General features: G+C 47.1%; 1 protein-coding gene across 1 annotated transcript in view; it reads left to right on the top strand.

Moving 5' to 3' along the window:
• PLXNA2 (plexin A2) overlaps positions 1–25796 on the top strand; it is a 216648-nt gene that overhangs the window by 85909 nt on the left and 104943 nt on the right. The window contains exon 4 of the mRNA XM_079937942.1: positions 10140–10274. Coding sequence (XP_079794068.1) covers positions 10140–10274 — 135 coding nt within the window. The remainder of the gene's footprint in view (positions 1–10139; positions 10275–25796) is intronic.

Below are 25796 nucleotides of genomic sequence, written 5' to 3'. Positions count from 1 at the left end.
GACTTACAATCTTAGGAAAGATAACTGCACGTGTTCACAAGTAACTGTGCCAAGAGTCACACTAGATACTGTCGGAGTTCAAAGGAGGGATCAATACAGGCTTCATGGAGGAGGTGGCATTTGGGTTGGGTCTTGAAGGATGATTAGGATCTAGGAAGTAAAATAAATTCTTAAGCAAAGGCGTAAAGACCAAGAACCTGGGGACATAATTGGAAAATGGTGAGAAGGCCGTGTTAGCTAGACCCCTGAGTGACAAATTGAGGCATGTGAACTTTTCTAAATTATCAATAGGGACAATTAAAGGTATTTTGTGTGTGTGCATGGATTCATACAATGATTTCCTTTTTTTTCCGTCTTCCAAAAGTAGTGTATGTTCATCATAAAAAAAAAATAGACCGAGATAAGCGAGAGAGAAAATTACAAACACCTGAAATTTAAGGATTTTGCATACAGAAAAGACAGGATCAAATAAGTGTTTTAAGAAGATTAATCTGGCAGTGTTTGGTAGAAGAGATTAGAGCAGGAATATGCTGGAAGCAAGGAAATTTCTCAGGTTATCGCAGTAACACAGATAAGAGGCAATAAAGACTCAGACCTAGCCCGTTAGCAATGGGAAGAGAAATACAGTGACACGGATGTGCTTCTCTCAGTTACCACGCATTTTCTGCACCATGGTAGACACATGCCACATGCGTTTTTTTAAAATGACTTTTCCTTTTAAAATCTCAGGGAGTCTCCTGCATTCAGGCACAAGCCCAGTGTCAGATAGCCGTGCTCACAAACCTAGACCTCCCTCCCATCCTTCCAGCCCGAAATGCCATCCTCAGCCTTAATGAAAGCAAGAGATTACTGTTGCAGGTTCTAAAATGCGGCGCAATTTTAGGCCATTGAAAAGAATGAGTTAATTAAAGAGGGTAATAACCCTCTCCGGCGCCCCGCCCTTTGCTCCTTTTCCAGCTGCAGGTGGCCTTCTTTGTCACACTGGAGGAGACAGCTACATGATCTATTTTGTTCCCCAGGAGTTATCTCCAGGGACACCCAGCACTTTTTAGATGTAATTTTTAGTCCCAGTGCAGGCATTGTCCTCTTGTTTGACTTAGGGAAGACCGAGGCCCCAGAGGGAAGCAGAGTGAAAGAGATGAGTACAGGCTTTGCAGTCAGGCAGCTGCAGCTTGGAGCTCTGCTGGGCTCCTTCCTGTGTGATCCTGCTCTAGAGAGTTTATGTTTCTTATTCTGTGAGATGGGAAGGCCTACTGCACAGAGTTTTCTAGATTAGCCATGTTTGTATCTCCAACTTTTTGCACGCTGGTTGTCATGCTCAATAGATTTTCCATAAATACGTTGAACTAATTGATAAAGGGAGATAAGCGATTCAAAGCCCTCTATATGTCCAGTTCTAGGAAGTGCTAGTTTCCTTTGCCCCCCCAGCTCCCCCTGGAAATTTTCCAAGGTAGTAGTTAACCTTCGGCATATGTCAATATGCCTCATCTTCACTGCATCCTATTCCAGAGCTCGGTGAAGGCTGCATTGCCTCCACATGGACCCTAAAGATTGCTTCTAAATCATTCCCAGTTCAAAAAGCCTAAGAGGTTAGATTCTATCCCGATACAGCCAGGGCATCCCCAGGCTGGTAACCTGAGTGTGATGCCTTGAATGGAGATTCCGAGAGTCCAACATTGCTAGAGTTTTGGGTAAACAGAGATTCCGGTTGAGCAGGAGACGCTCATTATTCTTTATGAATTCCTCCTGCTACCCCTCTGTGCTCCCCCCAACTCTGTGCACTCCCGGTGAATTATTGCTTTGCTGCTGCGTGATTTGATTTCATCTGAAGCTGCTTAATGCTTCTTCCATCCCTCGCTGTGTTTATCTTATTGTTTCCCAGAACAATCAAGTGTTTCCTCTGCCCCTGGCAGCTTCAGCTTGTTCCCGGAGCCTCCTGACCCGCCCAAGCAGCCTTGAAAGGTGGGGCTGATCTAGGGTCAGAGCCCGGTGCTCCAGAGCTGCCCCATGTCATTCAGCTCTATAAGCTCTACTCCCTTGTCCTGGGCCTTGGAGCTCCAAGCCCTGCCTGACAGAGCGAGAACCAAGAGATTGGATTCTGGTGCTTCTGGGACTTGATGTCACTCTCCCCTGAGGCGTAAAGGGAGAGGCCCCTGGGACAGCAGCTGGTGCCCTTGTAAAGTGCAGTTTGTCCTTCACCCCAGGAAGGTGTGAAGAGAGGCTGTTCCTCGCGGTTCTGTGGGCCGCTGGATGGTGATTGCTTGGTCGTCTACCCCTGGCTGATGAGAAGCAAAGAAGCCATGATCTAGAAGGGAATCCCACTGCAGCCAACCTCCCCGAGCTAACCCCCAAACCTTGCTCAGAGTACACGCTCAATAAATATCCACCACATCCCCGGTCCTCATAAGCCAGGATTCTCAGACTGTCCCAAGATGCAGAAGTCCAGAGACAGGTGGTTCCTCTAGGGACCCCCTCCCTCCCTTCCAGGAGAAAGCCCACGGTGGGCTGGCCTTCTAAAATCCAGGAGCCTCTAGCCCCGTGCACCCCCTCTGCTAGCTCACCCACCCCCAGCTTAATATCTAGGGCAGATTCCTGACATGCACAGAAATAGAAATAGTTGTACATGGAAATGTCAATCTCCAGTGTCAAAGCCCCTGTGATTGGCCGACAGCGCACTGGGGACCAGGGCTGGAAGCATCTGCACGTGTGTGGGAGGATGTGTGTGCACATGCACACCAACGTGAGGGCAGCCAGAATTCTCGAAGTTTAGCACACCTTGGTGACCTCCTTCCTTCTCGCGGACAGGAGGGGTCCTTGGCTTCCCCCCTCTTCCTCATCTCTCCTGGCTCTGTGCAAGCCACAGGCCAAGTTTTCCAGGCTCCTGTGTTCCTCTCCAATCATCCAAGCATTGAGGGGCAGGCTCCCAGCTGTCCTCCAGGGAGCTTCGGCCCACTGGACTGTGACTCTGCGTAGATAGTTAATGTTTGCACACCTCAGGGGTTGCCATGAGCCAGAGGCACCCTGGAAGTCACTGCTGCTGCTTCTGTGTGTGTGTGTGTGTGTGTGTGTGTGTGTGTCTATGTACACATGCACATGTAGTGTGTGCAGGATAGAGGGAGGAAGAATCTCAGAGACTGACTTTACCAAACACTTCAATCTATAAATAATTCGGGTCATGAAACTCTACAAAAATAAACTTCAGCATGAATCCTCGCCCTCGCCACTCAATGCACAGTTGCAGAAACACTTGCTCATTAACTCATTCCCAAGTTCAGTCTGAGCAGCACCAGGCCTTCGTCACCTTTCCCCTCTTTAAAGGTGTCAAAGTATACACACACACACACACACACACACATACACACACGCGTGTGCGCGTGCACACACACACACACACACACACAAACACAAACACTCATAAGCCCAGAATCCTGAAGCCAGAGATAAAATCAAATAATAAAGGCCTCCTCCAAAGGGAATTTTAGGACACATGGTGACGAGACCTGCTGAAATTGTTGTTGAGCCCTCAATAACTACATGTCAAAAACCTCATCCTCTCCAAATACTCAGGTCTGACAAACCAAGTTTCCAAGAAATCTGGGCTTGGACATAACAATAACACTTTTATATTTATATCACACTCTAAAGTTTCCAAAGAACTCACATTTCCTTCCCCTCCTACTTTTCAATTTAGGTATCACCTCCTCCAGGAAGCCCTCCCCTCAGTCCAGGTGAGGTGCCTCCCTGCCCTCCATGCCGGCCTCCCTGGGATCCCCATGCAAACCTCCTCTCACACGGGGTGGCCCAGGTGTATGTGAGGACTGATTGGATTGTCTGCTTCCCCATTCCTGGGGCTTCCTAAGGGGATCCTTTCTCGAAGTGTCCCCGGCTCTTAGCACAGGCCTGGCTAACAGGAGGCATGTCCTGAATGAATATTAGACAGTACCGAAATTTGCAGCCACAGAAACTATCACACAAACAAGTGAAGTGACTTGCCTGAAGTCACATAGCCAATTATTGAGAAAGCTGGGATTAGATCCCAGCCCTGCAGACGCAAACCAGTGCCTCCCTCTGTGTGGTGATGTCTCTCAAACCAATGTATTTCCTACTGAGAGGCCCAAGAAGATTCCCAATTCTATTGCTCTTCAGCAGCTCTTGCAAAAACAAGATACTACTACTGCTACTACTACTACTACTACTACTAATAATAATAATAATAAAGTGATGTTAGAGTGTCAAATCCCAAGTAAAACTCCATAATTTAGGACTAACTAGGGAAGAAATTGATGCATAAGAAAAAGAGTTTGGAGGGGCCTGCAGATAAGCTAGTTAATTGGATATGCTGATTTAAATTGGATAGTCAAATAAAGAGGCTGTCATTAATTTCTGTACAGACCTAGCTGTGATTTAAAGGAAAGCTACTACTAATAGGATTACTATTTCATTCTCATTTCAAAGAGGCCCCTCCCCCCAGGAGGACCAGACAGTAAATCTCCCCTGGTTTTCACCTCACATCCTCCTGCCCCAGAGCCAGCCCTGATAAACTGCCTTTTAGCCTCCCAGCAGGTCCCCCCAAATTAGGCTCTGAGTTTATTGTTGCCTCTAGGAAGTAGGTGTTTGTCCCACTTTGGCCACTTCCTCTTTCTTTGGGGTCTGAAAGAGGAAGAGCAGCTAAAGAGAGGATTTGAACTCTCATCTGCCCATCTACTCTGTTCTCGGCTGCAGTGAACGGCTGTGTTCACACATTATTATCTCTTAGGAGAGTCACAGAGTGGCTGAGAATCAGGCTTTATGTGGAAAACCCAATACTGCCACCCTTTAGCTGTGTGATCTTGGGAAAGTCACATAACTCTCCATGCCTCCAATTTCCCATCTGTACAAGTACAATGGGAATAATAATAATGTTTACCTCATGGGTTCTTGTACAGGTTAAATGAGTTCATTTTTGTTAAGTACTTTCAACAGCACCCAGCACATGGTAAAAGCAATAGAAGTGGTAGCTATTAAATTCTTTAGGCCAACAGGGCCCTTTGAAAATCCAACGAGATCATCCTCACAACCTTCAGGCAGGGCCACATTTAACCATGAAGCAAAAGAAGTCATCCCGGGGCTTCCCTGGCGGCACAGTGGTTGAGAGTCCGCCTGCCGATGCAGGGGACGCGGGTTCGTGCCCCGGTCCAGGAGGATCCCATGTGCCACGGAGCGGCTGGGCCCGTGAGCCATGGCCACTGAGCCTGTGCGTCCAGAGCCTGTGCTCCGCAATGGGAGAGGCCACAACAGTGAGAGGCCCGTGTACCGCACAAAAAAAAAAAAAAAAAAAAAAAAAAAGAAGTCATCCCGTGTTCAGAACTCTCCTGAGAAAGAAGATACAGTCTTCTGTGGTCACCCACTCTGTAGTCAGGGCTCCTCATGACAGGAATTCTTACTAGAGCTAGCCTAAATCTCCTTGAACAATGGTTTAGGCACATTTTGTCTTTTGCTCGTCTTTGTAGAGACTGTCACCCTCCATTGCAGCACACTGCCCTTATCCCACCCGAGCTTTGTCCAAGCAAATTGACACCACTAGCTCTGCATGTCTGCTGAGGTCAAGCCCTCCCAGGAGAGGAGGAGCCCAAGTAGAAAGACGGGTTGAAGTGACTGGCTTTCCCCTGTCTGTATCACCTCCCTCCTCTGACCCTTCTCCATGCTCCTCCTCTGCCTGGTTGGATGTCTGGCTGGGGCCTGTGCAACTTGGTCTGATAGTGCCCTTCTCTTGGATTAGATTCATGGCCTATTTCAGTGTATTGCTGTCCTTGTGGTCATTGAAACCTGGCCCTGGAGACACAAGCTCAGAAGCTGAAGAGAACTCACTTTGTGGGATACCACAGAATAGACTCAATTTTTTTTTTTTTTTTTGCGGTACGCGGGCCTCTCACTGTTGTGTCCTCTCCCGTTGTGGAGCACAGGCTCCGGACGTGCAGGCTCAGCAGCCATGGCTCACGGGCCCAGCCGCTCCACAGCATGTGGGACCTTCCCGGACCGGGGCACGAACCCGTGTCCCCTGCATTGGCAGGCGGACTCTCAACCACTGCACCACCAGGGAAGCCCTGTGTTGCATTTTAAAATCCCAGTTTTGTTTGGGACTCTGTCACAGTCTCCACCACCACCCTGTGTCTTGCAAGGATGGAGGACAACATTGAACCTCAAAACTTCCCATCCGAGACAGAGAAAGATGGGGACTCGTGTGCTTGAATTACAATAGGGCCCACCTTTGTCCCTCCTCAGTCACAGGGTGTTCTCTTCATCAGCCATGTGCTTTCCTCTGGACCACACCGGCTGGAGCTGGTGGGAGCCCCAGGTCCACCCCTGACTAGCTATGTCCATGAATGGAAGCCCTTGAATGAGATGGGCTCAAAAGCCCTACAGCTCTGGCAGTCTTCATAAGTCTGTGATTCTCCTGTGATAGACCCCGAGAAGATTGCTCCTTCGTGTTATTCAGAGAGGAAAACTGAGCCTTGGGAAGATGAGGTAACTGACCTAGAAGCGTACCATTAGGCATAAAGCAAGCCCAAACAAGAACACAGTCAGAGCAGAAACCCAGGAACCCTGAGTCCCAATTTAGTGTGTTGCCTGGAGGGAGCAAAGGGAATTAGGGAAGGGAAAGACCTCTGCCGTCCAGTTGGCCTCCCCTGGCTTCTGCCTGCCAGCCCTGCCCCCACCTCATTCCCTTTGACCCCCAGCCTCCTGGCCCCCTTCTCCATCTTCTCTGTCCTCCTGTTGGTATCTTGGAGAGCTGCACCAGCTCAAGGCAGATAGCATGGGATGAGGGAGTAAGTAGGGGTGCACAGACTTCTTAGGCAATACCGCTCTTCATTCCAGGGATTTAGACTGAATGAAATAGGATAGCTTAGTTCAGGTTCAGTACCAAGAACATTTTCTGTTCTGGTTTAGTTTCAGCTCTGATGTCTGAGAGTTCTGTAGGTTTGATTCTGGCTTCAACTGCTTTATTGAAAGATTGGGATTGTAGACAGAAAAAAAAAAAAACTGTTTAGGTCTCTTATTCAGAAAAAAGTTAATGGCTGGGATTAGTCCTAACTGTGATGCAGCAGAGTATGTGATGATAAATCATCTTTGGTTCAATTCAGCTCCAACCTTGCCATGGTTACCATCTAGTCCTGGGGACCACAAAGGGCCAGACATGGCTTTCCTCCTTCTGACTTTGTGTGCCCAGGCTCTTGGGGACGAGGCTGCTTCACCTGGCAGAGGGTTAACCGGCCTCCCCAGGTGGGGAGATCCTGGGCTGGCCCTGGCGTGGGAGGATGGTTCCTCAGTTCCTGGGGCTGAGCCAGTGCCCGGAGGAGACTGAAACATCCCTGGAGAGGAGCAGCTGTCACACGAAGGGTGGTGAGAAGCACTGGGACATTTCCCATTTGGAGGACAGAGCAGAGCTTGAACTCTCCCATTTTATGGAGAGGGAATATTGAGGTTAAGCCAACAAGAAGTCATGACTATCACATCTCCCCCTACCTCCTGCAATAGCCCGAGAACTTTTGTGATTAAAAGCTACTATATTTCTAGAAGGATCTCATGGAAATTTTGTATTTGTCCATCTGAGAGAGAATGCTGCTCTGAAGGTTAAGGGGAACTATTTTAATTGTGGGGCATTTTCCCAGACTGAGGCCCTTCTTCTTCCCTCTGCTTGAATCCATCATGAGATTTGCTCCAGGGTGGAAGGCAGTAGCCTCAGCCCCACACCATCATTCCTGACCCCAGAGTCTTCCTCTGCCCTATGAGAATGAATTAAATGACCCCCTGACCCCTCCCCTGGAAGGAGGGGCTTTAGTGACAGTTGCCAAGGCAACAGCTTGGAACAGCAGGAAGCCACTAAAAAGGCAGAAAAAAGGTTGAAAGAGGAGCTTAGGAGAGAAGGACAGTCCAACCCACAGTGGGTAGTTACTGGAGTAGGAATGGCTGAGAGCAGAGTTTCTTCGGTTCCACTGAGGTCACCTCCTCATCTTTAAGTCACCCATCAAAGCAGACAAGGAGAACCTGGTACCTCTGACTCTTAGCCCTGCTCCATTGTTCCCACTCCTGGGGTCTAGGCCCAGGGCCTCAGGCAGGAAAGTGCTGTTTCTGCCACTAGGAACTCCAGAACCACTGTGCCCCATCCCACAATGGGCTCGTGGTCTGCTTCTCACTCACTCCAATCCAGCCCAACTCTGGGCACAGATCACACCCTGGCTCAGGCCCCTCAAGTACACAGATTCTCAGGAGGGTAGAAAAAATTGAATAGAAGCACTGGTCCTACCCTCCCAACTCTGCAAGAAATAATGCTCTGATCCTCTCTACTCAGCCAATAAAAACTGAACAAGTATCCATTCATCCATCCTTGCGTCAGGCCCCAAGCTTAGCCCTTGCAATGAATAAGTCATGGTCCTTGCTCTCAGGAGCTCTCGGTGGGGTGGGAGAAATGGGCAGAGGGAAGAAGATGGTTAGAAGTCCAAGAGAGAAATCAAAGGAAATAGGAGGGAAAGACTTCAGCTTAAAATTGTCCACAGAAAATTGTCTTTTGACCTCACTTTGATTTAGCACTAAAGAGCCCACGATACTTTATCAGTTGGTTCATAGTTCATGTCCTTTCAACAAGCATTTCTCAAGCATTCCCTTTTATCCATCACCAGCTGTGTTCCCAGCTCCATTCTAGTCCTCAGAGGCTCGTCCTCAGAGAAACAGAAAGCCTTCCTGCCTTCAAAATGTTGGCAGACTTACGCACATGCGAGACAATTAGAGAACAATTTAAGTAGGTAGTCAATACACGTTAGCTACTGCGTATACGATGAACAAGTCAATTGATTATAATCCCAGGACAAAATGTCTGGTGCATGAAAAGCCATCAGGGTGAGGAGCAATTAGTGTGGTGGAGAGACGGGAAGGCTTCATGGGGAAAGTGAGCTTGAGCTAGAGGGGGTTTAGTTGGACGGAGGACAAAGAAACAAGCCGGGGTTGGCAATATTGGTCAAGAGTCAGCTGCTGTGTTGGGAACAGGAAACCTAGTGGTGAGAGCACATTCAAATTATGGACTCCCTGCCATCAACTTTTTGTCCTTAGGGACCTCTCTCCGCTGAATTTCCAGATTCTGCGTAGAGCTTAGACTAGAGGAACACCTCTCAAACCCCCAGGCTAGCAGCATCTACATCAGCTGGGAATTTGTTAGAAATGAAAATTCTCAGGCCTCATTCCCACTGAATCAGAAACCCTGGGGTGGGCCCAGGGGTGCATTTTCCCAATCCCTCCAGGTGGTTCTCAGGGCATGCTGGTTTGAAAACCACTGGGCTACAATCAGTGCTTTTAGACCCTGGCCACTCACTAGATTCACCTGGGAAGCTTTGAAACCCAACGAAGATGCCACGGCCCCAAGCACAGAGGTTCTGATGAATGGATCCAGCCATATATTTTTTTAAACTCCCCAGATCACTCTAATATATATCCAGGGCTGAGAGGCACCAGACTAAATGACCTCCAAGTCCTTTCTGACTTCTTATCCTGGGACGGGCTCCGAGGCCGATTCTCCGATTTTTGTTCTCAGGGATTCCCGGCTCACCAAAATCTCCTGGTGGATTTGCACCCATTCAGGGGATATGTTTGGGGTCGGAAAGACCTTTCTGAGATCCTAAAATCTTGAATCTCTTGATGACCAGCTCTCTGATGGTTTGTATGCTGGTCCCACCATCCTCTCTTACTTGCCCGAGGCAAAAAACACTCGGTGCAGATGTTAATTCTCCTACCCCAAACACAAATAAGTGTGCACAAGCACACACTCCCACACACCCTCATCATGCAGTGCTGTAAATATATGTACACACACACAAGAATAACCATATAGGGATATTCAGATCACACCTAAAAATATATACGTGCACACAAATAAACTCACCATCAGAAGTCCCAGACCAGCACACTCAGACTGCTTGGAAAAGGATTCCTCTTGGTGGAAGTTGGGCTGTTTGAATTAAGAAGCACCTCTGTCTTCCCTGTAACCTAGCCTGCTTCAGGGTAGCGCTTGGGGGGCAGGATGTTGGGATTATCTTCTATAAACTACCTGCAGGTAAACCCACAGGGAACCACTGAGTACAGATGCTGAGGATGCCCTTTTTCTTTTGCAGATTCGAGCCGATGGTCCCCCCCATGGTGGGGTCCAATATGAGATGGTCTCCGTGCTCAAAGATGGGAGCCCCATCCTCCGGGACATGGCCTTCTCCATTGATCAGCGCTACCTATACATTATGTCTGAGAGACAAGTAAGTGCTGACACACATCCCTCCTTTCCAGAGCCCAGGAGGAGCAGATAACCAGTGACCTTTGTTCAGAAACTATTCCATCAAACAAGAGAGACCCCTGGGCCTGCTGCTCAGGGGTCCTAGGAAGCTTTTGCAGGGAGTCAGAGAGAAGCGGTTGGGGCCAGCCACTTCCTGGAGCCTCTCTTTAGGCCGCAGACCCTGTCTCAGTATGTGATGAACAGCCCCACAAGAACGGGCCAGACTGCATGAAGCAGCTTGGTGTGATTAGGAGGTAGATTTACTGCTCCCGAGCCGACAGTCTGCTGCTCAAGGGAGCCAGAGAGGTGTAAATAATCCAGGCCTCCAGGCTGGGAGAGATAGACCCAAGATAGGTCCCCAGAAGGAGATGAAAATCTTGGGCTGAGTCTTAGACTGATGCAGAGTAGAAGCTGGCCAGCTCTGGGAAGCTGCAGCTCTTTCTGCAGAGATGGGAAGGCCTGAGAAATCGAATTCTGTCCTTTTCTGGGTAACACCTGAGTGGGTTCCACACCCTCTTGGATGAAATGTTATTCCTTTGGGTTATATTTGACCTGAATATGTGGAAGCAGAGAGAAGGCAAATGCAGGGAGAGCCATGGTGAAGGACAAGAGAAGGACAGGGGATCCCCCAAATCAGTGGAGGTGCAGGAAGCAAAGCTTAGACCTTAGGAAAGGCTGGTACCTTCCATTCATTCAGTCAGCAGGTCAACAGTCAGCAGGACTGGTGATCTTGACATTGACCTGAACATGGTAAGTAAGATAAAGGCCAAAGAAAAAGGGGAAGGACTGTGAATCTGTTTTGGTGCTGGGGACACTGACTTAGAGGCTAGACAAGGACGTGGCGCTGGAGGACCAGTGGGCTTTCTCAGGGTACCTCCCCACTCAGGTGTCATTCTCGAAATACTCTGCAAAGATTCCAGGTGTCTGTCATCAAGTTCACCCTGCCCAGAGTTCTCTTTCCCTCCTCCCTTTTTGTATGTGTGAATTCTGAATCGGGGACAAGGGATGAGTGGAGGAAGGAAGAGGTGAATGGGCACATGATGGCATAAGGGAAGCAGGGATGCAACTTTAACTTGAAAATTAGTTCCTGAGAAGAGATGACACAAACCATATGCTAATTGTATGCAAATTACATCCAGATCCTCTTGAACCCACCTGTCTTTTTACCTTCTCTCTTGTAACCCCCATGGTTGAGGCGTAAACAAGTCCAGATGCAAACTTGTACCCCTAAAAACAAAAATTACTGGGCATGTATTTATGGGGAACAATGTACTGGAAAAACATCAAAATGAATGGGACTTGGTCACTACCCTTAAGTTGCTTACAGTCTAGCAAGGAAATCTTTATCATCAGATTGGAGGCTATAAATCCTCTGCCTTTCCTTCCTATTTTTCTTTGTTTATAAGACGAAAGGTTATTTCTTAAACAAAACTGATAGGTGGGCACCATACAAATTCAAACAGTACATACAGAAAAGGAAATAACAAGTTCCCAAACCCCACACCCCCAAATGTAACACCATGTTAACATTTGATGAACACCATTCCAGATGCTTCTGCAGAAATATCTACAGATAGAAGGGTGGGTGGAGAGATAGCCCCCTAGACCGGTGCATTAAAGGATAGTCACTGGGATCAAATAGACCTACGTTAACATGATATTTTCAAAAGACGTTATGTATGGCCGAGGACCAGGCTGGTAACTCTGGATAAAAATTCTTTCTTGGGTTCTCTGAAACCCATGAAGTAGAAAAGCGGAGACAGCAAATAGAAGTGACCAGTGAGACCTCAGTGGAACTGAGACGATGCCAAGGCACATATTTGGGCTGCATATCTTGTAGTCAAATGAGATGCTTTCTGAAATTGAATTCAAAACGTGGCCAAAGAGGAGGGCTGGAGGCTGATAAGTGGCCTTCAGGGAATACAATGACCTCTTGAAGCCATATCTGATGTCCTCTCTGAGAGCATCAGCTCTGGCTAAACCAAGTGTCGGCATAGCTTATTTCTAAATAATCCCTCCTTTGGTCTCATCTTCTGCATCTGCTTCCTGGTGCCTGTCAGTTGGCGCCAAACAGAAGGGCTTAGTAGTAGCCAGTCATTCTGAGCAGATATAGGAAGAATTTGAGTTGAATGCCATGGGGCTATCTTGAATCAGGTGAGATATTAGTCAAGGGAGCTCCCTATGCCAGGTGGAGCCGTGATCAGCAGGCAGAGTCGGAGGGGGACTGGTGGTGGAGCTCGGAGGCCTGTCACTTGGAGAGCCGCAGGCCATGGGCAGTAGGTAGCCCGGTGATTTCACCAGGGACTGGGTCCAGGGTTGAAGGCCAGGAACACCTCAGGAGGGCCATCTGTCTGAGGCCAAGCGGCCAAGAGTACACCAGGTGTTCACAGACAGCTCGGACCTCTTAAAGGAAACAGTTGAATGTGTGGCAAGAGAACAGTCAATGGAAATGAAGTCAAATGACGTGGGTTCTAGTTCAGCTTTTGCTCTAACTGAGGTCTGAAGCTCTCCACATTTTATAACCGGGTGGCCTTGGACAAGTCACGTCACCTCAGTATGTCTTACAAGGGTCGCTGTGAGGCTTGGCTGAGACAGCAAGAGGGGAATTCCTTTCACACCACCTCACGCACCGAGAATACTCATTGTTCAGATTCCTCATGGCCTGTCCCAGCTTTCAGTCTTCATGATCCCATTACTCAGGAGGGTGGTGACCGTGGGTGGTGGTTAGGAGGAAGCTAAGTGGCGGCACACCCGGCAGGCCTCAGGCCGAGCCAGGAGGCCTGTGTCCTAGCCCTGGCCTCCCTCTAACCAGCTGGCTGACCTAGACCCTGAACTTCGCAGGGACTCAGTTTCCTCAGCTTGAAGGATGGAGATAATAAATCGAACTCTCTAGAGGCTCTTTCAGACCTTAAAGAGACTTGTCTAAGGTCTTGGGATCAGGACTCTTCTCCGTCTCCAGAAGACAACCCCCAAAGCACAGGAAACAGCCTTGAGGTTAGACCAAAAGAACTTTCTGAACGAGTTTTATGAGTCCCTGCATGCCCATATGAACTCCTTCCCCAAAGGGTAAACACTGCAATGAGGGTAGAAACGCTGGCGTCTATGGATAAGCAGATTCCTGTTTTGAGGCAGTCATTTAACAATTTGGAGTTCCCTAAAAGACCTAAGACCTTATAAGACACCGTGGGAATGGGGTTTCCCACCCCCTCACTTTCCAGTAAATCTCTGGGCAGCCTACTCTCACCCCTGCCTTCACCATGTCCCCAGCTCGTCTCCCTGTTCCCCTCCCCCTCCCCCAAATCATGGCATCTATTGTATCCGTGATGCCACGAGAGAGTAGAACCAAGTCTCTGCCCTCCAGTTCTGCCTAGACAGGTTTTCATCTCCCCACAGAGCTAGAACAATCCAGTATGGGCTCATGTGCGCGCTCTCTCTCTCTCTCTCTCTCTCCCTCTCTCTCTGTCTCAGTTAATTAAATGTAATTAAGAAATAGGACTAGTAAGAAGTGTTGGGTCGTTAGTGCCACTGCCTAACAAGTCGATGTTAATGTACTGTTAATAGACCCAATGCTGGCCAGTCCCAGGGGAACATTTGGGAACCAATTCCCCGATCCTACTAATTACCCAGGTGCTCCACGGATAGGATGCCTGACTCTTCCCTACAAAGTCCACCCCAGCTTCCTCAACAGCGAATCGACCGGCAGATGTTATGGGAGGGAATTCAAGTCGCTACCATATCCTCAGTGTCTAATGGAAGTCAGACGGTGGGACCAGGGAGAATCAGGCGACGAGCCAAGTAAAAAAGCAAGTCACAAGATGAAAAGAAACTTGATAGCCCCAGTTTCCACCCAACTTGTCAGCCTGGCCACTCCCAGAAAGGGAATCTAACTCTATACTCAGGGTAGATGGGAAAAATGTATGGGGATGGAAGCAATTATTCTATTTTATACTTTAATTAGTTTGAATTAGCAGAGGGAATAGAGGCATAAAATGATCTAGCGAAGGGTGAAATGGAAAAAGGGAGTCACAGTGGAGAATGGCTCCATGTAGGCTGGAAAGGGCCTTGGGAACGGCAGAAAGGCTGGTGATGGGTGTGTGCGTGTGTGTGTTTAGGGTGGCTGAGGACATGGGATGCTGCTGTCTATTTCGAGGCCTGGAGAGGCAAGATCGCATAGTGGTTAAGAGTGGGAGCATGGGAGTCAGACCGCCTTGCACACAATCTGTCACCGCTTGTTAGGCATATGGCCTTGAGAATGTTATTTCACCTCTCTGCACCTCGATTTCTTCATCTGTATAGTGGGCCTAATAATGGTGACGGATCGAGAGACTATATGTAAATTACCTAGCACCGTGTCTGACACACAGTCAGTGCTTTCAATAAGTGGTAGTGATTATTATCATTATCGTATTGTCATTCGTAGTATTATTAGAACTTCTGAGACCCCAGAGAGGGCTAGAAGCATCTCCACTATAAATTACGGCTGAGACAGAGATCCCAGTCTCAGGCAAACACCTCCAACCTGACTTTCCTGCTGCTCCCTCCCAAGGGACACCTCAGAAGCCTCTGGCCTGGCCTAATGACAGCATCCGACTAAGTCGCTCATAATCTGCTATTTATTTTTAAAATCCAGGAATGTGCCCAGCAGACTAAACAGTCCTGGTCCCCTTGATACAGGCGAAGGCAGCCCTGGGCTCATGTGTGAGGCCCGGGAGGCCAGTATTCCAGGCATCTGTGGAGAGAAGGGAGGGGGACCCTGAGCCCTGGTCATCTCCCAAGCCTCCAGGCCCCTGTCTGGCTGCATGTGTGGACACTGGGCCAGAAAGGGGCTCTCCCTGGGGCTTTCCATGTCTGGCCTCACCAAGTAAGTAAGCAGGCCTCAAGCTCATTGCAGTAGGTGGGGCTGCCATTCTCCAAACAGTGGACACTCAGACCCCAGTTCTGAATGCCCATATGTATGTCAGTTATCGGCACACATTCTGGTTATTTATAGCTATGTAACAAACCACTTCAAAATTGACAGGCATAAAACAACCACTTCCACATGCTCACAAAACTATGTAAGTCAGGAGTTCAGACAGGGTACACCAAAGAGGGCTTTTCTCTTCTCAGCCACATCTGGATTGGAGCCTCTGCTGGGATGGCATGAATGGACTGGGGTGACTGGAATGATTAGGGCTAGAATGATCTGGAAGCACGTCCTCTCACATGTCTGGCAGCTGGGAACTAGAAGGCTGGGATCAGCTGGGACTGTCGGCCAGGGTACCTTAGGCAAGACCTCTCCCTGTGTCTTGGGCTTCCTCACAGCATGGTGGCCTCAAGATGGTCAGACATCCTGAGCATGGCAGCTCATGGCAGACATGGCCGCTCAGGGCTCCAAGAGTAAGTATTCCCACAAATAAGGTAGAAATGTTATTGCCTTTTTTTACGATTTAGCCTTAGAAGTCATATTCGTTCTCTCTTCTACCTGACTCTTCACCTCTCTACCGCCCATCACCCCAGCTGATTCTGATGGGTGTGGCCCATGACCATGCTTTGAGAAACAAGGCACAGGGAAGGTAACTACATGGTTTCCTGTCTCCCAAGTTATGAACCATAGAGCATCAGAGCTGGTAAGGACTTCAAAGATCACCCATACTGACCCCAGATGGGAAGTATGAGGCCCATAGGACATGCAGCAGGCTAGCTGCCCTTTCAGCCTTGTACAACACCCGACACCTAAGACCAGAGTCACCAGAGCTGGTTTGATTTCTCTGAACTCACAGGGAAATGCCAGTGGCTTTAAAGCTTGCTGTTGATGGACTGAAGGTTGTGTTAAGTCCTAAACGAGACCCACATCAAAGGTGGCTCTGAAAGTGCTTCTGGGAAGCCTTTGAGGGAATCCATCAGGAACAGGGACACACTGCCTGGAAATTGCCCAGACGATGGCCTGTGATTTTAAGGGCTGTCCCGGGCAGTCTTCCTGTGCAGTGTTGCATCAGTCCACTCAGAAGATGGTCCTGCTGGAGGATCCACCGTCTCATGCGGGCCAATGGGACTTTACCCTCACGGATGACAGGAAAGTAACTTTTTAATCACCCCTATCTTAAGTAATTTCAGAGAGTTGAGGCAAGAAGAACTTTGGCCTGGAGTTATTAGCAATCAGAATTCTTTGGAAAGATTATGAAGCTATCCTTCTCTGAAGGTCTCAAGTGCAGAAGAGAAATCCCTGCCCCTCAGCTCCTTGCACTGGTTTAAGACCCTGCCTGGGGTGGGGAGAGGGCTGGAAGGACACAGACCAGACGCCTCTAGCATGCCACCCTGGTAGTGTCCAGCCAGCTTCACTAGAGAACGAATGTTGGTGTCCTTGGTTTGGGGGAGGGCCTGTCGACTCTAAACCTGGACCTAGGGCCAAAAATAAGAAGCATTTTCAAAGGGCCTATTGTGACGTAAGAGCAGTAAGTCTCTCACCTGTGACCAAAGCCACTGAACTGCCAAGCCCCTAGGCATCTGAAGACTTGGGGAAGGGGGAGGGGAAGAAAAAACTCTGGGGAGCCATACTTCCAGATGTCCCCTGCTCATTTATTTTGACATCTCAGACTATTATTTTGATTGTGCACATTTGTTTAGTCCTGGCGATAAGGCTTCCCAGGGTGCAGGCAGAGCGTGCCAAGGTGTATTTTTACAAGGCGGTCGAAGTCTCGGTAACAGGAGCTCTCCCTTCTGCCTGAGCCTGGAGGCCTGGGCTGAGCCACAGGGGGGAGAGAATTTGAGGAGGCAGGGGCTGGAGCAGAGCCTGAGGGACTTTGGGGAGAATTACAGAGTTTGCGGATTAGGAAAGTGAGGATAAGCGAATTTCTGCTGTACTTTTGTTTTCAAATGTGTCACTTTCAATCCAAGCCTTTGATGCACATGTGTTTCTGGTTAAGGACCTCAGTGTGGCCCAGGAGCTGAGTGCGCATCTCAGTGTCTTTCCCAAAGGAGGAGGGGAATCTTGCCTCGTGGAGGAGGGCGTTCAGGGACTGGTGACCCCCCCCCCAAGGCCTGGATTTGATTTTTTTTCCTCTTTCTTTCCCCCCATTTCAAATATCGGGGAACAAAGAAGCTGACACGGAGCTGATTCCCTGGCTATTAATATTCTCATTGGAGCATTTTTTATAAATATTTTCATATGAGGAAAAGGAAATGCAAGCCCACCCTATTAATCAGACGCTTGGCTTGTTGTATTTAAGAGAGAAAACTCCAGCCTCTTATTTAAAAATCCTTTGGTTTGGAAAGAAATGATTGAACACAATGCCCAGGCTGGGAGAACTGGTGCCTAAAAAACTCATTTCTCTAAATGGGCAGGGGGCCTGGAGACTCTTTCTCTAATCCTTGGCAAAGGATGCAATTTCTCTTTCTAGATAGGATTGCTGAATGCTGAGACTCTGATTGCCCAGAATGACATGCCCAGGACCAAAAGATGGGAGATCACTATACCTCAGTACTGGAAGGAAAACCCACTTATTTTAAAGATGAGGAAAATGATGCCCAGAGAGGGGAGTCACTTCCTAGATCATGTTCTGAATTACCAGAAGAGCCAGAATTAATCCTAATTAACCTGGCCCAGCCCAGCATTCTTCTCCCAACTTGACAACAGCTTCACTCAACACAGACAAGATACAAAACTGGTTGGGTTAAAAGATTTTCAATTAAAAAACATTAAAACAACCCGAGCCCAAGGGAGTCCCTGAAGATGTTCCCAAGGGTCAAATTAAAATAGGGAAAGATTTGCATCTCATTTGCATACACAGACTTATTTATTCAACAGACCGTTAAGTGTCTACCATGTATAATGCATAGAGCTGTCCACTGACAAGTTATTTGCATATGCAGATATAGACAGGGCAGTCTTTCTAAGTAATATTCCAGCAAAATATCTTATAAATAGGGTTGCCCTGAAGATAGGTACTGTCCTGATTTCTTTCTGCTCTTTGCAATGCAACAACAGCACTGTTAAATGTGCTTTTTTTTTAAACATCTTTATTGGAGTATAATTGCTTTACAATTGTGTTAGTTTCTGCTTTATAACAAAGTGAATCAGTTATACATATACATATGTTCCCATATCTCCTCCCTCTTGCATCTCCCTCCCTCCCACCCTCCCTATCCCACCCTTCTAGGTGGTCACAAACCACCGAGCTGATCTCCCTGTGCTATGCGGCTGCTTCCCACTAGCTATCTATTTTACATTTGGTAGTGTATATATGTCCATGCCACTCTCTCACTTTGTCACATCTTACCCTTCCCGCTCCCCATATCCTCGAGTTCCTTCTCTAGTAGGTCTGTGTCTTTATTCCCGTCTTGCCCCTAGGTTCTTCACGACCTTTTTTTGTTTTTCTTAGATTCCATATATATGTGTTAGCATACAGTATTTGTTTTTCTCTTTCTGACTTACTTCACTCTGTATGACAGACTCTAGGTCCATCCACCTCACTACAAATATCTCAATTTCGTTTCTTTTTATGCCTGAGTAATATTCCAGGCATATATGTGCCACATGTTCTTTATCCATTCATCCAATGATGGACACTTAGGTTGCTTCCATGTCCTGGCTATTGTAAATAGAGCTGCAATGAACATTTTGTCACATGACTTTTTGAATTATGGTTTTCTCAGGGTATATGCCCAGTAGTGGGATTGCTGGGTCATATGGTAGTTCTATTTGTAGTTTTTTAAGGAACCTCCATACTGTTCTCCATAGTGGCTGTATCAATTTACATTCCCACCAACAGTGCAAGAGGGTTCCATTTTCTCCACACCCTCTCCAGCATTTATTGTTTCTAGATTTTCTGATGATGGCCACTCTGACCGGTGTGAGGTGATACCTCAATGTAGTTTTGATTTGCATTTCTCTAATGATTAATGATGTTGAACATTCTTTCATGTGTTTGTTGGCAATCTGTATATCTTCTTTGGAGAAATGTCTATTTAGGTCTTCTGCCCATTTTTGGATTGGGTTGTTTGTTTTTTTGTTATTGAGCTGCATGAGCTGCTTGTAAATCTTGGAGATTAATCCTTTGTCAGTTGCTTCATTTGCAAATATTTTCTCCCATTCTGAGGGTTGTCTTTTGGTCTTGTTTATGGTTTCCTTTGCTGTGCAAAAGTTTTTAAGTTTCATTAGGTCCCATTTGTTTATTTTTGTTTATATTTCCATTTCTCTAGGAGGTGGGTCAAAAAGAATCTTTCTGTGATTTACGTCATAGAGTGTTCTGCCTATGTTTTCCTCTAGTGTTTGATAGTGTCTGGCCTTACATTTAGTTCTTTAGTCCATTTTGAGTTTTTTTTTGTGTATGGTGTTAGGGAGTGTTCTAATCTCATACTTTTACATGTACCTGTCCAGTTTTCCCAGAACCACTTATTGAAGAGGCTGTCTTTTCCCCACTGTATATTCTTGCCTCCTTTATCAAAGATAAGGTGACCGTATGTGCATGGGTTTATCTCTGGGCTTTCTATCCTGTTTCATTGATCTATCTTTCTGTTTTTGTGCGAGTACCATACTGTCTTGATTACTGTAGCTTTGTAGTATAGTCTGAAGTCAGGGAGCCTGATTCCTCCAGCTCCATTTTTCATTCTCAAGATTGCTTTGGCTATTTGGGGTCTTTTGTGTTTCCATACACATTGTGAAATTTTTTGTTCTAGTTCTGTGAAAAATGCCAGTGGTAGTTTGATAGGGATTGCATTGAATCTGTAGCTTGCTTTGGGTAGTAGAGTCATTTTCACAATGTTGATTCTTCCAATCCAAGAACATGGTATATCTCTCCATTATTTGTATCATCTTTAATTTCTTTCATCAGTGTCTTATAATTTTCTGCATACAGGTCTTTTGTCTCCTTAGGTAGGTTTATTCCTAGATATTTTCATCTTTTTGTTGCATTTCTAAGAATTTGTCCATTTCTTCCAGGTTGTCCATTTTATTGGCATAGAGTTGCTTGTAGTAATCTTTCATGATCCTTTGTATTTCTGCAGTGTCAGTTGTTACTTCTCCTTTTCCATTTCTAATTCTATTGATTTGAGTCTTCTCCCTTTTTTTCTTGATGAGTCTGGCTAATGGTTTATCAGTTTATCTCAAAGAACCAGCTTTTAGTTTTATTGATCTTTGCTATTGTTCCCTTCATTTCTTTTTCATTTATTTCTGATCTGATCTTTATGATTTCTTTCCTTCTGCTAACTTTGGGGTTTTTTTGTTCTTCTTTCTCTAATTGCTTGAGGTGCAAGATTAGGTTGTTTATTTGAGATGTTTCCTGTTTCTTATTGTAGGATTGTATTGCTACAAACTTCCCTCTTAGGTCTGCTTTTGCTGCATCCCATAGGTTTTGGGTCGTCATGTCTCCATTGTCATTTGTTTCTAGGTATTTTTTGATTTCCTCTTTGATTTCTTCAGTGATCACTTGGTTATTAATTAGTGTATTGTTTAGCCTCCATGTGTTTGTATTTTTTACAGATCTTTTCCTGTAGTTGATATCTAGTCTCATAGCATTGTTGTCAGAAAAGATACTTGATATGATTTCAATTTTCTTAAATTTACCAAGGCTTGATTTGTGATCCAAGATATGATCTATCCTGGAGAATGTTCCATGAGCACTTAAGAAAAATGTGTATTCTGTTGTTTTTGGATGGAGTGTCCTATAAATATCAATTAAGTCCATCTTGTTTAATGTATCATTTAAAGCTTGTGTTTCCTTATTTATTTTCATTTTGGATGATCTGTCCATTGGTGAAAGTGGGGTGTTAAAGTCCCCTACTATGATTATGTTACTCTCAATTTCCCCTTTTATGGCTGTTAGTATTTGCCTTATGTATTGAGGTGCTCCTATGTTGGGTGCATAAATATTTACAATTGTTATATCTTCTTCTTGGATCAATCCCTTGATCATTATGTACTGTCCTTCTTTGTCCCTTGTAATAGTCTTTATTTTAAAGTCTATTTTGTCTGATATGAGAATTGCTACTCCAGGTTTCTTTTGATTTCCATTTGCATGGAATATCTTTTTCCATCCCCTCACTTTCAGTCTGAATGTGTCCCTAGGTCTGCAGTGGGTCTCTTGTAGACAGCATATATGTGGGTCTTGTTTTTGTATCCATTCAGCCAGTCTGTGTCTTTTGGTTGGAGCATTTAATCCATTTACATTTAAGGTAATTATCAATATGTATGTTCCTATTCCCATTTTCTTAATTGTTTTGGGTTTGTTATTGTAGGTCTTTCCCTTCTCTTGTGTTTCCTGCCTAGAGAAGTTCCTTTAGCATTTGTTGTGAAGCTGGTTTGGTGCTGCTGAACTCTCTCAGCTTTTGCTTGTCTGTGAAGGTTTTAATTTCTCCATCAAATCTGAATGATATCCTTGCTGGGTAGAGTAATCTTGGTTGTAGGTTTTTCTCCTTCATCACTTTAAATATGTCCTGCCACTCCCTTCTGGCTTGCAGAGTTTCTGCTGAAAGATCAGCTGTTAACCTTATGGGGATTCCCTTGTGTGTTATTTGTTATTTTTCCCTTGCTGCTTTTAATATGTTTTCTTTGTATTTAATTTTTGATAGTTTGATTAATATGTGTCTAGGCATGTTTCTCATTGGATTTATCCTGTATGGGACTCTCTGTGCTTCTTAAATGTGCTTTTATAGAGAAATAAATAAAATATAATCCCTGCCCTCAGGGAGGCCACATTCTGGTGGGGAAGAACGATATATAGATAAATTACAATATAGAGTGAGCAGTGCTACAGCAGAGATATACAATGTGCTCCGTGACAGAAGTAACTCATACTAATCATGAAGAGCCCTGTCCTTGTCCCTCCATACTTGTGGTCACTCAGAGGACGCACCCTCTTTCTGACACAGCAATCCAGAGCTGGTAGAGCTTCAAAGACTGTCTAGTGAAAGGCAGTCCTTCCTTTTATAGATGAGGACAGGAGACCTGAGGGGGAAGTAACTCTTGAGACCTTGAGATGGGAGTATCTACCAAGCCAGGGTGTGAAGAACAAGATAGTGGTTGATGATGGGCAGTTTCCTGGCGTCCATGAAGAGCATGGGCTCTAGAGGCTGCCTGCCAGCCTGCCTAGGTTCAAGTCCTGTTTCTACCACTTACTGCTGTGTGACCTTAGGCAAGTTGCTTCACCTCTCTGTGCTTCACTTTCCTCACCTTTAAAATGGCAATAATTATGACATCTGCTTGAGGATTAAATTAAATGAATTAGTACATTAAAAAGCACTCTGAAAAGTTACCTGGCACATATTACCTGCTTAATAAATGTTAGTGGTAGTAATTATATTTTTATGGTTGTGCCCCCATGCATAATCTCCAGGCCAAGCCATGCAAATCATGCTCCAAGTATAGCCACACCTAGAAGAGAAACTTAACCACCCTGCCTTGCCTCTCAGCTCTACCTAATTTAAGATGTGTTGAAATCTAACTAACATTTAGGTCGTGTGTTTTTCTTCTTTTAGTTTGCAAACATGACCTCAGCTAATACAACAATCTCCTGGGATAAGTAGTATTGTCCTTACCTTTTTTTTTTTAACAGATAATAAAACGGAAATTCAATCTGGCTAAGTAATTTTCCCGAGGCCACCAAGCTGGCCAGCAGCAGGGCTAGGATTCCCCCAACTTCTGAAAGCCCAAGCCTTATTAACGTGTCTTCCTGAGACGTCGCCCCCTGGCGGCCGCGTGAGTGCAGAAGGACCACCCCTACTGCTCCCTCTCTACCTGCAGCTCTCAAGGCTTCAGACCAGTTCAGACTCACATATCCTCACTTCACACCCTCAAGGACACTGGAGCAGTGCACTGTTTTGTTTAGAAAATCAATAAAGGCAAGTGAGCCCTGCCCAGGCCTGACATGTCCAGTCACAGGACATGTCTCTGATGGTCAGAGTGGAGGCCGAGAGGGCACCCGCCCCAGGAAGCTGCGGTTTGTCCTGTGCAGCAGGTCAGACCCCTCACAAGCATGATCTCAGCTCCTTACGGCAACCTTGCAAGACGGGTATTATCACCCCTGTGTGACACGAGAGGAAGTCAAGGGTGGCAAGGTTTAGCGACCAGAGCAAGGCTGGTCACAGCCTAGGAGGCAGAGCCAGAGCAGAGGTGCAGGTCCCTGTGCTTGCAAAGGTCCTGCCCCGCCTGCCATCCCCACACCACCCCCAACCAAGGAGGCCCATTCAAGGTGCCCAGTGGGTGATGTCAGGACTCCCCTGCACTCTTTACCACGATCCGCAGCTCCGCCTGTCTGGCAGAGGAACACCTTTGCAAGGAGGGCAGGTGCAGGACACGTGAGAGGCATTGCACGAAGCCGATTCAGCCTCTTAAGTGCAACTTCAAGTGTGGACCAGGCAAATGGGTATAGGCTCCCTAGCTGGCCCTACCCAGGGGTTCTTGGGCTCTAGAAAGCCTTCTGTGTTGCCATCTTGAGTCTCATCCAGCCAGTGTGGGGGTCCCCATAGTGATGCCTCAGAATCCTGCAGCCTGCTTTTTAGCTCCTAACCAGAGCTCTCCCTCACGCTCCCCAAGCTGAGTTTCTGTAATTGAATGTGTTTTATTTAGACCGTAACATTTAGTGCCACTTTGTATTTTCAATTAGGCTTCAGTCAGACGCCGAGAGTCTGATTCGTTTTGTGGTTTTGATCAACACAAAAGATGGCAACATCAGAGGAGCCGTCGTGAAAAGTTATTTCCATCCACTGATGACTAGGACAGTTGCTGTGATGTGAAGATGCAGCTTTGGAGGTGCCAAGAGATGCACCGGCTGTTTGGGGAGGGGGAGGGAGGAGAGGGGAGTCAGCGAACCCTTGGAAAGAAGCATGATTTAAGGTTCTGAGGTTCACAGCCCGTACTACAGGGTCTCCCCAGAGAGAGTAGGGAGGTGGGTGCTGGGCATTAGGCAACTTGAGGCTCCTTCCTGCAAGGGCAGGGCTCCTGGTGCCCATGCGAGAGGGCCTTTTATCCAGAGCGGTCCCTTGAACACCGGGTTTCCATGATGTGGGAAGCTGATCACTAGTGGATTTCTGCAGATAAAAGTCTCTGAGCTCCTCAGCCAGAAAGGACCCCCATACTGGTTTACATAAATATTGGAGAGAGGGTTTCCTCACTGCCCGTAACTTCTGACCAGCAGCTCACACATGCTGCCTGTCAGACACGTTTTCTCTCTGGAGCTGGTCCAAGGGACAAAATTTAGAATCCAACTTTGAACTGCCAGGGAGTCGGAGGGGGTGAACTGGGTGGCGGGATGACAGAGGGATGACAGGAGAGTGACGGGGGAGTGGTAAGTTCGGATCCTGCCTTCTGTTAATCATCAAAGGGTCTCACGACTGCATCTGAGTTAAGGCCAACTGGAGCCTCAGTTTCCCCATCGATAAAATGTATTTGAATGTCCCCTGCGGCCGTGACATTTGGTGCATTCTTTGTGGCCCTGAATACGTTTCAAGCAGCGTCTAAGTGCACAGCCCTGGGAGGCTGACCTGGATACGGGGCTGTGTGTGCTTGTGAGACAGGGGTGCGTGGGTATGAGTGAGTGAGAATAAGCATTGCTCTGTGTTCTGGGGTGTGGAAGGGTAACTACACTAACACGGCTCTTCCGTGCAACGGGGCAGGGCTGTGCTCACTGCGGGAGAAGCCGGTCCGTGCTCCTTCTCCTCGGGGCTTGCTGTTTTTAGAAAAATGTTTGACATTTTTCCAGCTGGCCCTTTGATCTTGCCGTAGCCTGCTCAGCTCAGGAACACAGTGTCTCAGCCACAGTCTTCCTTCATAGCGTGCATGCCGCACAGTTAAATTCCTCGAGCCTCCGCCACTCTGCCTGGAGTCACCTTCCTCACTCCCGCCCCCGCTTACACCCCCGCAACCTCTGCCAACAGGTTGGGGTTTGAAATTTGTACCAGGTACAGGGAGAACTGGCTGTGTCATCAGCGGTGGGTGGCTTAGCAGACAGTCTGGGTTCAGTCTCCATCCCTCAAGTACTGTTTAATGATGAGAAGGGGGAGATGGTCAGAGATGAGAGTCAGGCGGAAGGAAGATTGGAAAAAGAAAAATGGGCACAGCCAAGAACGATGTCTTAGTTAGCCACTCAGCCACGAAGTAATTCATCAACGACCTTTGAGGTCCTATTGTGCATGCAGAGCTCACCCTCACAAGATCGCATATGTAGATTCAGGACACATACACGCATACAGGACGACAGATTTACAGTACAGTATGCAGAGTGCTGGGAATGTGTGAGAGGGTTACCTCTCAGGGCTACCCAACAGAGCCTGAGAGTCAAGGAAGGCTTCCTGGAGGGGGTGATGCTCTAGGTGTATTATGAAAAGAGAGGGGCTCACTGAGTGGAATAAAAAGCAAAAGAGGGCTTCCCTGGTGGCACAGTGGTTGAGAGTCCACCTGCCGATGTAGGGGACACGGGTTCGTGCCCCGGTCCGGGAAGATCCCACATGCCGCGGAGCGGCTGGGCCCGTGAGCCATGGCCGCTGAGCCTGCGCGTCCGGAGCCTGTGCTCCGCAATGGGAGAGGCCACAA

Source organism: Stenella coeruleoalba (genome assembly GCF_951394435.1).
Source record: "Stenella coeruleoalba genome assembly, chromosome: 1".
In the NCBI taxonomy this organism is placed as follows: Eukaryota; Metazoa; Chordata; class Mammalia; order Artiodactyla; family Delphinidae; genus Stenella; species Stenella coeruleoalba.
This window is presented reverse-complemented; position numbering and strand designations above follow the sequence as displayed.